General features: G+C 33.5%; 2 protein-coding genes across 2 annotated transcripts; one reads left to right on the top strand and one right to left on the bottom strand.

Annotated features, from left to right (window-relative positions):
• Nucleotides 1-4,647: 4,647 nt before the first annotated feature.
• Nucleotides 4,648-12,130, bottom strand: LOC148177700 (uncharacterized). The gene is made up of 3 exons (XM_088033394.1): nucleotides 12,122-12,130; nucleotides 7,969-9,150; nucleotides 4,648-6,137 (listed from the first exon to the last, which is right to left on the bottom strand). The coding sequence occupies exons 1-3, from the start codon at nucleotides 12,128-12,130 to the stop codon at nucleotides 4,731-4,733; spliced, it is 2,598 nt and encodes an 865-aa protein (XP_087889520.1). The 3' UTR covers nucleotides 4,648-4,730.
• LOC148177699 (uncharacterized) lies at nucleotides 12,046-13,985 on the top strand. Its single transcript, XM_088033393.1, has 2 exons — nucleotides 12,046-12,146; nucleotides 12,192-13,985. The coding sequence occupies exons 1-2, from the start codon at nucleotides 12,129-12,131 to the stop codon at nucleotides 13,983-13,985; spliced, it is 1,812 nt and encodes a 603-aa protein (XP_087889519.1). The 5' UTR covers nucleotides 12,046-12,128.

The raw sequence follows: 13,985 nt of genomic DNA, 5'->3' as shown, positions 1-13,985 counted from the left end.
CAGAATTGTACCTCAGTTATGAGTACTTAAATGGAATTTAACCTGAGGTTCTCTTCTTTTTGTCGCCTCGAACTAATCGAAATCTTCTTTGTGTAAACAACGAAGTTAGTTTAATTTATCCACCTCGATGGTACTGCTAAAAGCTGCCGGATGGTCGTTCAAATTAGGAATATCTTTCATCTCAAGTTTTTTCAAGTTTTTCAGAAGAGCTAAACTACTCTTGCCGATTTCTTCAAAAGTAAGACCATTGATGGACAAAAATCCCACTAAGGAAACTTTTTCGAAAAACTTTCTTGTGAGATTTCTAACGTTGAACTCATATAAGAAGAGACTCTTTAAGTTAAGTAAATTTTCAAAAATATCACCAGTAATTGAGCTGTTGTAAAAACAACTATTTTTAGGGATGTTGCACTCTACAACTTCTCTAAATAATATAGATCTTAGAAATGGTGATAAACACAGATCTTCAGGTTCAACATATTCAAGATGGTGACAAAGAATGGTCAATTCTGAAGCGTTGAGTTGTGATAAGGTATCTGAGTAGATGGAACCTCGAAGGTTCACTTGAAACGAACTTCAATGGTTCGTTCTTTGTGGAGTAAAAATCCGATGATAGATTTTTCCTTCTAAATGGTCAAAAATGGCCTTACAGATAACCCAGAATACTAAAAGACAAAATAACGCTAAAAGACTATAAGAAAATATACAAGTGGAATTTGTAAGAATACGAACCATTTTTGCCAACATATTGAGCTGAAACAACATTTGATTTTAAAATCTCTATTATTATTTATTAAAAACAATAAACATTTTATACAAGTGCTCTTCAATTTGTATTACTAACACAATAAAAACTCTTCATTTGCTTTTACAGTCCAAATTCCTCAATGGCCACTCTTCCATGGTCAACCACACACTCAATCTCAAGCGAATGATTCAACTTATCCCGCAATTTTTTCAAAGTTTCTTCCACTTCTTCACACTCAAAAGAATTTCCCTGTAGATCAAAATAGTTCAAACTTGGTAAATTCCGGGCGACTTTCTCCCCATCAACCCCTGACAGTCTATTAAACTTAACATCCAATTCTTTCAACGCCGACAACCCCTTGAACTCATCCCAAGTAAAATTTCCAATACTGTTCCTCCCCAAAGTAAGACTTTCCAGTTTCCGCGTCCCCCGGAACAAATTTTCCGGGATTTTTGTTAAGTTTTCGTTCCTTGAAATCCCGACAACTTTCAGGTTTTCCAAGTCGGTGAAGGCATCTTCGTCAATTTCCTGCACCTGGACGCCGTACAAATGCAAAACTTCCAATTTTCGAAGGTTCTTGAACTGCTTCCTTTTGACGTGTTGGAGTTGCAGCGACGCCAAATCAAGAGTGGTCAAGTTTGGTAGATTTTCAAAGGCGTTTTCTTCGACGGAGTGGCGCGTTCCGACAATCACCAGCTTCTCTAAGTGTTCACAGTTCTTGAAGATGTCGTGAGTTATTGCAATGTCTTTGTCTCCACCGAACATGAGTTGGAATCGCTTAAGAGAAAAAGAGGAGCACAAAGAAGGTTTAATTTCTTCTAAATTGGTGTAAGTGAGGTGTAATTCAGGGACTGTGAGTTGAGCCAATGGTGATGGAGACAAAGAACCATTAATACCCGTCACAAATAGTTTTTCTGCGGGAATTTCACAGTTGAAGATAGCTTCAGGTTCGTCGTTGAGTCTAGGAAGATCTCCAATCTCCAGTTCTTTCAAGTTTCGAAGATCTGCAAAAGCATCTCTGTTGATCTCACCAAAAGAAAGACGAATAATTCGCAGATACTCCAGTGAAGGAAGATTTTCAAACAACCTCTTTGTGAGATTCTCGACCTTTAGATTGAACAACGACAGCTTGTTTAAGATTGGAAAATTGTCAAAAGTGTCTTCTTCAATCGGGGCGAAGTGTTCATAATGTCCTCTTAACACCAACACTTCTAAATTCTGACAATTTCTCAACCCATGTTTAGTAAATTTGAAGTTCGGTCCTGCTTCAAAGTCCACTCGTTTTAGAGTCGCTGGTGAGCACAGACCTCCAGGCTCAACTTCTTCAATGAAAGAATCCGGTAGACGCAAATCTGTAACGTTCAGTTGTGAGAACGAATTTGAGAAAATTGTACCATTGAGGCGCTGAAGAGTTAAGCTTCCATGGACTGGTAAGTCCAAAGGTTTGTCTTTTTCTAAGGTGATGTCTTTGTAAATTGTTCCCTTTTGGTAGATTGGAAGCAAAATGTCTTTTGAGGAAGCGGTGCAAAGAAGGAATGATACAACAAGACAACGAAGCTAAAATAAGAAAATAACACAAGCTGAAATTGGAGAAATACAAACCATTTTCACTTGCAGGTCAAGACGTAATGTTGATGAAGAGACGCGGAAATTTGAGGTTGAATAGGTTATCAAAATTTGTAATTTGTTTGGATCTGAGGTTATCAGTTGATAGTTTTATTACTTTATATTATTATTAATCGCTTGAATTTAAATACAATAACATATGATTTGGATTTTGCGTGAAATTCTGCGTAAAATGAACACCAATAGTTTAAGTTTGCTACGTAAATAACCGAGATATCGACAAAATTAGATTTAGAAAACTTATTTTATTACAAAAAATTATCTCTGCACTATTCGCATTTTTAAATGCTTCTAATGTCGTTTTAATGGTATACTAATAAAAATTGGTAAGATTGCAACTTTTGACATGTTTATTAATCGTGTATAATTACAAGCTTCTACAGCAAACGAAATAAATTTTAGAAATTTTTATTTTTAGCGGACTAAAATTTTTAAAGATTTAAATATTTTCAAAAGGAATTTTAGTAGTTTTTATGCTACATTAATGAAATTTCCTAAAGTTGGTACTTTTGACATGATTAATAACCGTACTCAATTACAAAATTCTAGAGCAAACGAGATAAATTTTAGAAATTTTTGTTATAAACGAGCCCAGATTTTTGAAGATTTAAACAGTTTTTTAAGTAATTTTGGTAATTTTAATGCTACACTAATAAAAGTTGGTAGGGTTAGTACTTTTGACATGTTTATTAAGCGTACCCAATTACAAAATTCTAGAACAAACAAGACCAATTTAAAAAAAATATTTTGATCAAATTCAAATTTTTGAAGATTTAAACAGTTTTTTAAGTAATTCTGGTAGTTTTAATGCTACAATAATAAAATTTGGTAAGGTTGGTACTTTTGACGTGTTTATTAACTGTACCCAATTACAAAATTATAAAGCAAACAAAACAAATTAAAAAATTTTTTTTTGAACAAATCGAAATTTTTGAAGATTTAAACATTTTTTTAAGTAATTTTGATAGTTTTAATGTTACAATAATGAAATTTGGTAAGGTTGGTACTTTTGACATGATTATTAACCGTACCCAATTACAAAATTCTAGAGTAAACGATACAAATTAAAAAAAAATATTTAGAACAAATCAAAATTTTTGATGATTTAAACATTTTTTTAAGTAATTTTGGTAGTTTTAATGCTACACTCATGAAATTTGGTAAGGTTGGTATTTTGGACATGTTTTCTAACCGTACTCAATTACAAAACTCTAGAGCAAACGAGACAAATTAAAAAAAATATTTCAAACAAATTCAAATTGTTGAAGATTTTAACATTTTTTTAAAGTAATTTTAATAGTTTTAATGCTACAGTAATAAAATTTGGTAAGGTTAGTACTCTTGACATGTTTCTTAACCGTACTCAATTACAAAATTATAGAGCAAACGTGACAAATGTTAGGAATTTTTATTTTAAACGTACCCAAATTTTTTGAAGATTTAAACAGTTTCTTAAGTAATTTTGGTAATTTTAATGCTACACTAATGAAAGTTGGTAGGGTTAGTACTTTTGACATGTTTATTAAGCGTACCCAATTACAAAATTCTAGAACAAACGAGACCAATTTAAAAGAAATATTTTGACCAAATCCAAATTTTTGAAGATTTAAACAGTTTTTTAAGTAATTTTGGTAGTTTTAATGCTACAATAATAAAATTTGGTAAGGTTGGTACTTTTAACATGTTTATTAACTGTACCGAATTACAAAATTCTAAAGCAAACAAAACAAATTTAAAAAAAAATTTTTTTGAACAAATCGAAATTTTTGAAAATTTAAACATTTTTTTAAGTAATTTTGGTAGTTTTAATGCTACACTAATGAAATTTGGTAAGATTAGTACTTCAGACATGTTTTCTCACCTTACTCAATTACAAAACTCTAGAGCAAATGAAACAAATTAAAAAAAATTATTTCAAACAAATTCAAATTGTTGAAGATTTTAACTTTTTTTTTAAGTAATTTTAGTAGTTTTAATGCTGCATTAATGAAATTTAGTAAGGTTAGTACTCTTGACATGTTTTTTAACCGTACTCAATTACAAAATTATAGAGCAAACGAGACAAATGTTAGGAATTTTTATTTTAAACGTACCCAAATTTTTGAAGATTTAAACAGTTTTTTAAGTAATTTTGGTAGTTTTAATGCTACACTAATAAAATGGTAAGGTTACAACACGTCAACAACAAAGCTACAAATTTTTTCGCCCCTTCAATTTTATTATTTATTACTTAGTGCAGATTATCGACACATCTTTAGAAGAACAACTCAAAATATTTGCGTTCATTTTTATTTATTATAATAGATTTCAATCTGAGATCATAAAGTTCATCAAAATTATTCTTTGAATTTGTTGTTTATACGAGACCATTTTTGCACACAATTTCAACCGAATGATTAAATTTCGCTTTCACTTCTTTAAACAAAGTCTCGGTTAAATTTTTGCATTTTGAGTCAGAACGATACAGCTCAAAATACCTCAAATTAGGCAGGTCTTGAACAATCTTTTCAGCATCCAAACTCCCAATATTGTTACCTCCAATATTCAACTTCTTTAATGTTGATAAACCTTTGAGTACGTTCCATGAAAAATGAGGCACCTGTTTTCCAAAAAACGACAAATTTTCCAGTTTTGATGCATCTGAAAAAAGCTTTTTGGGAATGCTTTCTAAATTTCCGTCATTAGAAATGTGGACAATCCTCAAATTTTTCAAATCGGTGAAAGCATCTCTGTTGATTTTTTCGATTTGGAGATTGTGTAATTGTAACTCTTCCAATAATAAAAGGTTGTGGAAATAGTTTCTTGTGAGACGCTCGATTCCCAGTGAAGACAAGCGAAGAGTTTTCAAATTCGACAGATACTCAAAAGTGTTGTTAGAGACAGTGTTGTGCTGTCCTGCCAACGAGAGTTCTTCAAACTGACAGTTCTTGAAGATTTCTTTATTGATATCGACGTTGTGGTTTATAATAAAACTGAGACCGAATCGTTTGAGAGTGGAGAAGTTGCAGAACGGTTCTATTCCGCGCAAGAAGTTATAAGCGAGGCGCAGTTCCGAGACATTGTACTTTGCCATCCATTTAGAAGTTAACCTACCGTTCAAGTTTGTCAAAATGAGTTTTTCTACTTTGATGGTACCATTAAATACAACTTTCGTGTCTAACGTGAGTCCTGGAACGTACCCCATTTTAAGTTCTTTCAAATTTTGGAGATCCTCAAAAGTATCAGTATCAATTTTCTCAAGAATAACATTCCAAAGCAGCAAGTATTGTAATGATGGCATGTTTTGGAACAAACTTCTTCTGAGATTTCCGACTTTGATTATATACAACAAGAGATTTTTCAAGTTGGGTAGATTTTCAAACACGTCGCCAACAAGTATGGTCGGCCCATCAATTAAATTTCCTTTAAAATGCAACTCTTCTAGATTCTCACAATTTTTTAGCACGTCTTTGGTAAGATTGAAATTTCCACTTGCATGGAATTCCAATCGTTTTAGAGTGGGTGATGAGCAAAGACCTCCAGGTTCAACATGGTCAACGGACGACCAAAGAATCCTCAAATCCGTAACATTGAGTTTTGACAAAGTGTCCGAGTAAATCGTACCATTGAGTTGGTCAAGGATCAAGCTTCCATTCGATGGTAGATTCAAAGGTTCATCTCTTTTTGTAGTGATGTCTTTGTAAAGTGGTGCTTCTAAGCCGTTGGGCCAAATGTCTTTCGAGTACACGTTGCCGATGAGTAAGAATAGGATAAAAAAAGAGTACTAAAAGAAAAAAGTAATTGAAGTAGAACTGGAAGAATACAAACCATTTTAATTGGCGTGGAGTTGATGTAATGGAGTGGAATTTTGACGACAATCTCTGTTTATATTAACGTCTATCTAAGATGACAGGGGTCATCAAAACTAATCTTTTATGCAAGCATGTTTAATTCATTTCAATTTGCCTTTTTTAGTGCCGGATAAAACGTCAAAAAAATGGCGTACAAAAATTTCACAAAAGAGGAGTTTTGAAATTTTTAAAAAACTGTAATTCTAGTAATTTTGACGTTACAGTAACAAAATTTGGTAGAATTGGTATTTTTAACATGTTTATTAATCGTGCTTAATTACACAATTTTAGAGCAAACGAAACAATTTTTAGAAATTTTTATTTTGAACGAACCCAAATTTTTGAAGATTTAATATATTTTTACGTAATTTTGGTACTTTTATTGCTACACTAATGAAATTTGGTAAGGTTACAACTTTTGATATGTTTAATAACCGTACCTAATTATAAAATTCTAGAGCAAACGAGGTAAATTTTAGAAATTTTTATTTTTAACGAATCCAAATTTTTAAAAGTTTAAACATTTTTTTAAGTAATTTTAGTAGTTTTAATGCTATACTAACAAAATTTGGTAAGGTTTGTACTTTAGACACTTTTATTAAGAGTACCCAATTACAAAATTGTAGAGCAAACGAAACAAATTTTAAAATTTTTTATTTTAAACGAACCCAAATTTTTAAAGATTTAAATATTTTTTACGTAATTTTGATACTTCTGTTGCTACATTAATGAAATTTGGTAAGGTTGGTACTATTAAAGTTTTTATAAACCATACCCAATTACGAAATTGTAGAGCAAACGAGACAAATTTTAGAAATTTTTATTTTAAACCAACCCAAATTTTTGCAAATTAAAATATTTTTTCAATGTAATTTTGATAGTTTTAAACCTACATTAATGAACTGTAAAATTTGGTGATGTTATTCGTCTTTAGATGTTTGTTAAGACTGCCAAATTTTATAACTGTAGAGCAATAAAAACTATTTCTACAAATTTTAAAATTTTACAATTTAGGAATGCTCGAGCGAAGTTTGAAGACGTTGAATTGTGCCAACGGTTCTTGCACTGACGGTACCGTTAAATACAACGTCGAGACTGAGTGAGTAAGGTGACAAAACAAATTAAACAAATTGTTTAAAAAATTAAATAAATACAGGGCCCCACAGTCTGAGAAGCTCTGCGTTAAATCAATAAACTCGAATTATTGACAACGGAATAATAGTTTAAATTATAATTTTATTACATAAATAGAAATAATAATCTTTGATCAATAACATAATATTCTCAACGGTAAAATAAAATGTAAATTTACAAGAAGGTTAAACGTGTTTTTTGCATAAAAGATGAATTAATTAAAATGATACCATCAAAGATTAAAAAGATTTAATTGAACATTTAACACATTTCCAAGTTTTGTTGATATCCGTTGTAATTTACATCAAAAATAAAAAACTGGTCAATTTCTGACGAGGAGCTAGTTGAAATACGAGATAACTTCTTTGTTGCAACATCTTTTATTATGTACATTTTAAAATCCAAAATCGGGCGCAAAATATCCAAAGCGATTCTCACACACAATCTCAACCGAATGATTCAATTTCGACCTCAGTTCTTCAAAGGAACTTTTTGCATAATTCCCACAAATAAAATTCCGTCCAGAAACATAAAGATAGTTCAAATTCGGCAGTTTTTGCGCGATCCTCTCCGCATTAATACCCATAATAAGGTTGCCTCCAATGTTCAACTTCTTCAACTCCGTCAAACCGTTGAACTCATGCCAACTGAAACTTTGAATCCCATTCCCAAAAAGAACGAGCTTTTCCAGTTTTGGCGTGTTTGCGAATAATTTCGTTGGAATACTACGGGGGTTCTGAGGGTTCTTAGGTTCTTCAAGTCGGTGAAAGCATCCTCGTCGATGCTGCCGAGGCGGAGTTGATGTAAATGTAACACCTCCAACAGTGGAAGTTTCTTGAAGTGGTTTCTTGTGAGATGTTGGACTCTTAGTGTGGACAAGCTCAAACTGCTCAAATTTGGGATATCAAAAGAGTCTTCTTCGAACTGGTTGAAATGTGCTTTGATTGCCAACTTCTCCAAGTTCTCACAGTTCTTGAAAATTTCGCTGAAGGTGATGGAGTCGTGCTCTCTGAACTCGAGTTTGAAGCGTTTGAGAAAGGGAGAAGAACAAAGAGCACGAGGTCCTATTCCCTGCAGGTACTTGAAGCTGAGGTGCAACTCTGGTACTGTGAGTGCTGCCACCGCTTCTGAAGACAAAGAGCTTGTGATGTCTGTCACTACCAATTTTTGAGCGTGGATGGTGGAATTAAACAAAACTGCCAAATCATTGGTGAGGGCGGGCGTATCCTTGATCTCAAGTTCTTTCAAGTTTTTGAGATCAGCAAAGGTTTCTCTGTCAAATTTGTAAAAAGATAGGCGACGAATTGATAAGTACTCTAGTGATGGAACATCTTTGAACAAACTTCTTGTGTCATTATCAATTTTGAACTCGAAGAACAAGAGATTCTTCAAGTTGGGCAGATTCTGAAAGGCGTCGCCGTCACTTGAAGTGAAATGGTTTCCTCTCAGTAGCAATTCCTCTAGATTCTCACAGTTTTTTAGCACGTCCTTAGTAAGTTTGAAGTTTTCACCCGCGTCAAACTCGAGTCTTCTTAGAGTTGGTGAAGAGCAGAGACCTCCAGCTTCAACACGATCAACGGAAGTAAAAGAAATTCGTAAATCTGTAACGTTGAGTTGTGACAATGAGTTAGAGTAGATGGTACCGCTGAGTTGGCTCAGTGTTAAATTTCCATGCACTGGCGCTGGTAGGTTCAAGGGTTCGTCTTTGTTTAGAGTAATGCCACCGTGGAGAGGTCCATTTAGTTCACCACCAGGCCAAATTTCTTTCGAGAAGACGTTGGAAATAAGTAATGGTACGACCAAGAATATAAACTAAAAGAATTTGTAAAATAAGAAAAGTGTGAGGATACTAACCATTTTAAGTGGCGGTGGACGAAGAATGAATGAGACGAGTTTTGGTTAAAATTCACGTTTATCAAAAGAAGGTCATTTGATTGAATGGGGGAGGTTATCAATTGATAAAAATTTGAAGTATAATTTGGTTTAATTTAAAGAGAATTTGGGAATACTTTCCAATAGTTTGCACTGACGCAGCTGCATTTGCGAGCTATTCTAGTGTTGGAAAAACCGAACTACCGATTACTGAGTTACCAAATTTAAAAGTTATTGACCAATAAAGATAATTTCAAGCAAGCCGTACCCTTCTGAACCTGAAAATAGGTCTCCGCACCCCGTTGGTCAATTTTGATCAAATTCTTGAATCGAAAGAGAAACTCGAGATTTATCTACTGGCCAAATTTGAGATCGGCAAATTAGGAAAAATGAAAATCAACTTTCCGAAACTTTGATCGGCCATAACTTTATTTGTTGTCGGATCTGAATTTAAATCCCAGATTTGGAATCTGCAAAAATTTCTGCGTACACTGATGTAAATAACTTAAGTTTACTCTAAAAAATAAGCGAGATATTGATATCAGAAGTTTGGCACAGTTTTAGTCATGAATTTTTGCGAAAATTTGCAAATTTTGACTGTAGAAAAATCAAATAATTATTTCTTAGGTAAAAAATTGCGAGAAAAACGATGGCGCAAACCGCATCTTAATATCTGAAATAGTTTTCGAGATATCAAACACGAATTGTTGCGAACTTTCAAAAATTTGGCCCTCTGGCGACAACCCAAAAATTCAAACGACCATAACTCAGTTATTTGTTGATGAAAATTGAAAATTCTTAAGTCTTTGGATTCAGCGTAATATTCTGCGTAAAATGATCCCAAATTTGTTGAGTTTGCTTAATAAACAAACGAGGCATTGGCCAAAAAATGCTTTGAAGACGTCATTTTAGAGTGATTTTCAATCAATCTTTTCAACATGAACACGACGTTTAATAGCATTGAATTACACATCAGTCGAAATAGGAGCTCAAAATCTATCTAGTGGCCAAATTTGAGATCAATCGAACAAATAGTTCACGAGTTATGGCCAATATTAAAAAAATTGAAAAATTTTCATCGATTGAGTCGAAATTTTTTTTCGCGAAAAATCGACTATCGAATTTTGAGCTTTTGATAACATTTTCTAAAGTAAAATGAGCCGAAAAAAAGAATGGCGCAAACCGCATCTCAATATCTCAAATAGTTTCCGAGATATTTAACTTTAAAAATTACGAAAAATGAGAAAAAATTAAAATCAACTTTCCGAAAGTTTGATCGGCCATAACTCAGTTATTTCTTGTCGGATCTAAATTTAAATCCCAGATTTGAAATCTGCGTAAAATTCTGCGTACACTGATGTATAATAACTTAAGTTTACTCTAAAAAATAAGCGAGATATCGATATCAGAAGTTGGCCATAGTTTTAGTCATGAATTTGTGCGAAAATTTGCAAATTTCGTTTGTGGAAAAATCAAAGATCTGTTTCTTATGTAAAAAATTGCGAGAAAAACGATGGCACAAACCGCATCTCAATATCTGAAATAGTTTCTGAGATATCGAGCATGAATTGTTTTGAACATTCGAAAATGTGGCCCTCTGGCAAAAACACAAAATTTCAAACAGCCATAACTCGGTTATTTGTTGACAAAAATTAAAAAATTATTATGTTTTTGAATTCAGCGTAAAATTCTGCGTAAAATGAGACCCAAATTCGTTGAGCTTGCTTAATAAATAAACGAGGTATTGGCCAAAAACTGTTTTGAAAACGTCATTTTAGGGTGATTTTCAAAACAATCTCAAATAGTTTCCGAGATGTTTAACTTTAAAAATTAGAAAAAATGAGAAAAAATGAAAATCAACTTTCCGAAACTTTGATCGGCCATAACTCAGTTATTTGTTGTCAGATCTGAATTTAAATTCCAGATTTGAAATCTGCGGAAAATTCTGCGTACACTGATGTATAATAACTCAAGTTTACTCAAAAAATAAGCGAGATGTCAATATCAGAAGTTTGGCATAGTTTTAGTATGTAGTATGTTTTAGTATGTATCTATTTGATAAAAATTTAAATAACCACAAAAACCGTTCATAAACGTAACAAGACTCTGGCGAATCTCAGAGTGTTAATCACATCACTCTGACGTCACACGCTCCAACAGACGTCTCACTTTATGAACAGATGGTAAAACTTAAAATAATTACTGGAAGCTTTGGTCAAAGAACTTTGCTTTTTATAGACTACTTTTTGTTGTTTGGAGTTAACAGGTAAATTGGTTTCAGGTACCACTTACCTTATCGGTAATATTTCCGTACAATTTTTACCTGCAAATTGTTTTGTCAGTTTCGGGAAAAGATAACAAGGAATTTAGACAAGGTGCTCCCACTGCTTAAATTGCAAGAGATAAAGATGCAATTTGTTTTTGTGTCGGATTGTTGTGTTTTGACTGTTACTACCTACAGGTGGTCCAAAAGATTTTCAAACGCGTGATTTTTGTGTTTTGTGTTTACAGGGCGTTACGAAACTTGTTCTAAATTTTGGTTTTTGAACAAGTAAAGAAATGTGGACATTTTCTTAATAAATATGTAATATTAAAACAATTGTTTTATTTTTAGGTCTCTAAACACCAGAAGATATCTTCAATAACAATTTCATTGATCTCAAGAAGTTAAAACAACGAGAAATAGACAAACAATTTCTTTTACAAGTTTCTTTGTACATTCTTTGGACGTTCTTCTTTCTTTCTCGAGTTTTTAGATTCCTTAACTTTTATTCGTATTTTTTTTCAGTGATAAGAAATTCAGTTGTGCTGGCTTTCTATTTTACTCAAATCTATTATATTCTCAACGAAAACAAGATCGATTTTCTTGACCTCTCAGAGAAGAGCGCGTCTATATTTATTCCAATCCAACATTCTCCATGCCCACAGTTAAAATGGTTTGTATTCTTGAAAATTTTACTTCTGCTACTCTCTTCTTTTAGATCTCCTGGCTTGTTGTACCACTGCTTTTTTGTACCGTTTCCTCGAAAAAAATTTGGCCCAATGATAGACCATCAGGGCCTTTTTACGACAACATCAAGGTAAACAAAGACAAACCATTGAATCTACCAGTGCATGAAAACTTGACCATTTATTATCTCGGAAGTACAATTTACTCAAATTCGTTTTCGCAACTCAACGTTACAAATTTCTGTATAGAATTTTCGAGAACTAATCAAGTTGAACGTGGAGGTCTCTGTTCATCACCTACTATAAGACGATTGAAATTTTCCTCAGGTCTACACTTCAAACTTACTGAAGATGTGCTAGTAAACTGCGAAAATTTAGAAGAATTGAGATTAGAAGGAGTTACTGATTTTTCTGAATATTGCACCAGCATTGAAGGCGATGTTTTTGAAAACCTCCCCAAATTAAAAAATCTCGAACTACTGAGGTTCGAAGTTAAAAATCTCACCAGAAATCTGTTCAAAAATCTTCGATCGCTAGAGTATTTAACACTTTATAACATAGGTCTTAAGGAATTTGATACTAACGCTTTTGTTGATCTCACCAACTTGAAAGAACTCGACATTATGATTCCAGCGCTCAAAGAAGAACCGGAAGTTATATTCAACAGTTCAATCAACGTGGACAAATTGGCAGTGAGAGGCATCAACAGTTCTTTGTCTGCAGAGTCGTTGGCGCAGCTCCACCACGTCTCGGAGTTGACACTCAGTTTTAAATACTTGAATGGAATAGAAGCAGGTGCTCTCTGCTCTTCATCGTCTTTGAAACGACTCAAACTCATCTTCGATGACGACAACAGAGTTATTATAAATAGGGACGTTTTCAAGAACTGTGGGAACCTGGAGGAGGTGGCGGTCACGGGACATAACAACCCAGTTGAAGAGGACGCTTTTGGAAGTCTTCAAAATTTGAAAACTCTTAGCTTGGAAAAATTAAAATTCAATCGTCTTACTAGGAACTATTTGAAGCTTCCATCGTTGGAAGAGTTACATTTGGAGGTGTTGGTGCAGACTATCGACGGAGATGCTTTCGCTGATCTGAAAAACCTCCAGGAGCTTGAGATTAAAGATTTTCCTCCTCCGAAGAACGAAACAGTCCCACTGTGCCCTTCTTCATCTCTTAGACGATTGAAACTCGTCTTCGAACACAACAACTTGTTCAAAATAACTCAAACCGTCTTAAAGAACTGTGAGAACTTAAAGAAACTTGCAATAACTGGAAGCTACGGAAAAATCGACGATAACTCTTTTGAAAATTTGGCGAAATTACGCACTCTTAGCTTGAGTTCACTACAAATGAGTAAAGTTACAAGGAACTATTTCAAGAATCTTCCACTTTTGGAGGAGTTACATTTACATAGCGTCAACACGCGACGAATCGACGAAGATGCCTTCACCGATTTGAAAAATCTGAAAACTCTGAGCGTTTCGTACAACGGCAGATTTCGTACAATTCCGGAAAAACTCTTTGCAAATACGCCAAAACTAGAAAATATTTTTCTTAATGGAAATTCACTGCAAAATCTTACTTGGGATGAATTCAAGGGTTTGTCAGCGGTGAAGAAATTAAACGTTGGAGATAACAATCTCTTGAGTGTTGACGGAGGGAAAATTGCTGAAAATCTTCCGAATTTGAGGTGGTTTGATATCACGCGGAATTTTGACTTGGATTACGAAAAATTGGAAGCATCTTCTCTAAAGGAACTTCGAGCAAAGTTGAATCATTCGATCGAAATTTTGTTAATATGGCGCCCTGACTTTGGGTTTTAA

Source organism: Gnatocerus cornutus, chromosome 3 (genome assembly GCF_029298725.1).
Source record: "Gnatocerus cornutus isolate USDA-ARS CGAHR chromosome 3, icGnaCorn1.1, whole genome shotgun sequence".
Lineage (NCBI taxonomy): Eukaryota > Metazoa > Arthropoda > Insecta > Coleoptera > Tenebrionidae > Gnatocerus > Gnatocerus cornutus.
This window is presented reverse-complemented; position numbering and strand designations above follow the sequence as displayed.

Excerpts from the sequence above, each read along its gene's own strand:
- LOC148177700 (XM_088033394.1), bottom strand. Across the intron at positions 6,138-7,968 it reads CAGTTGGCATGAGTTCAACG|TACTCTTTTTTTATCCTATT; the intron begins GTTTGACGGAGT and ends TTTTTCTTTTAG.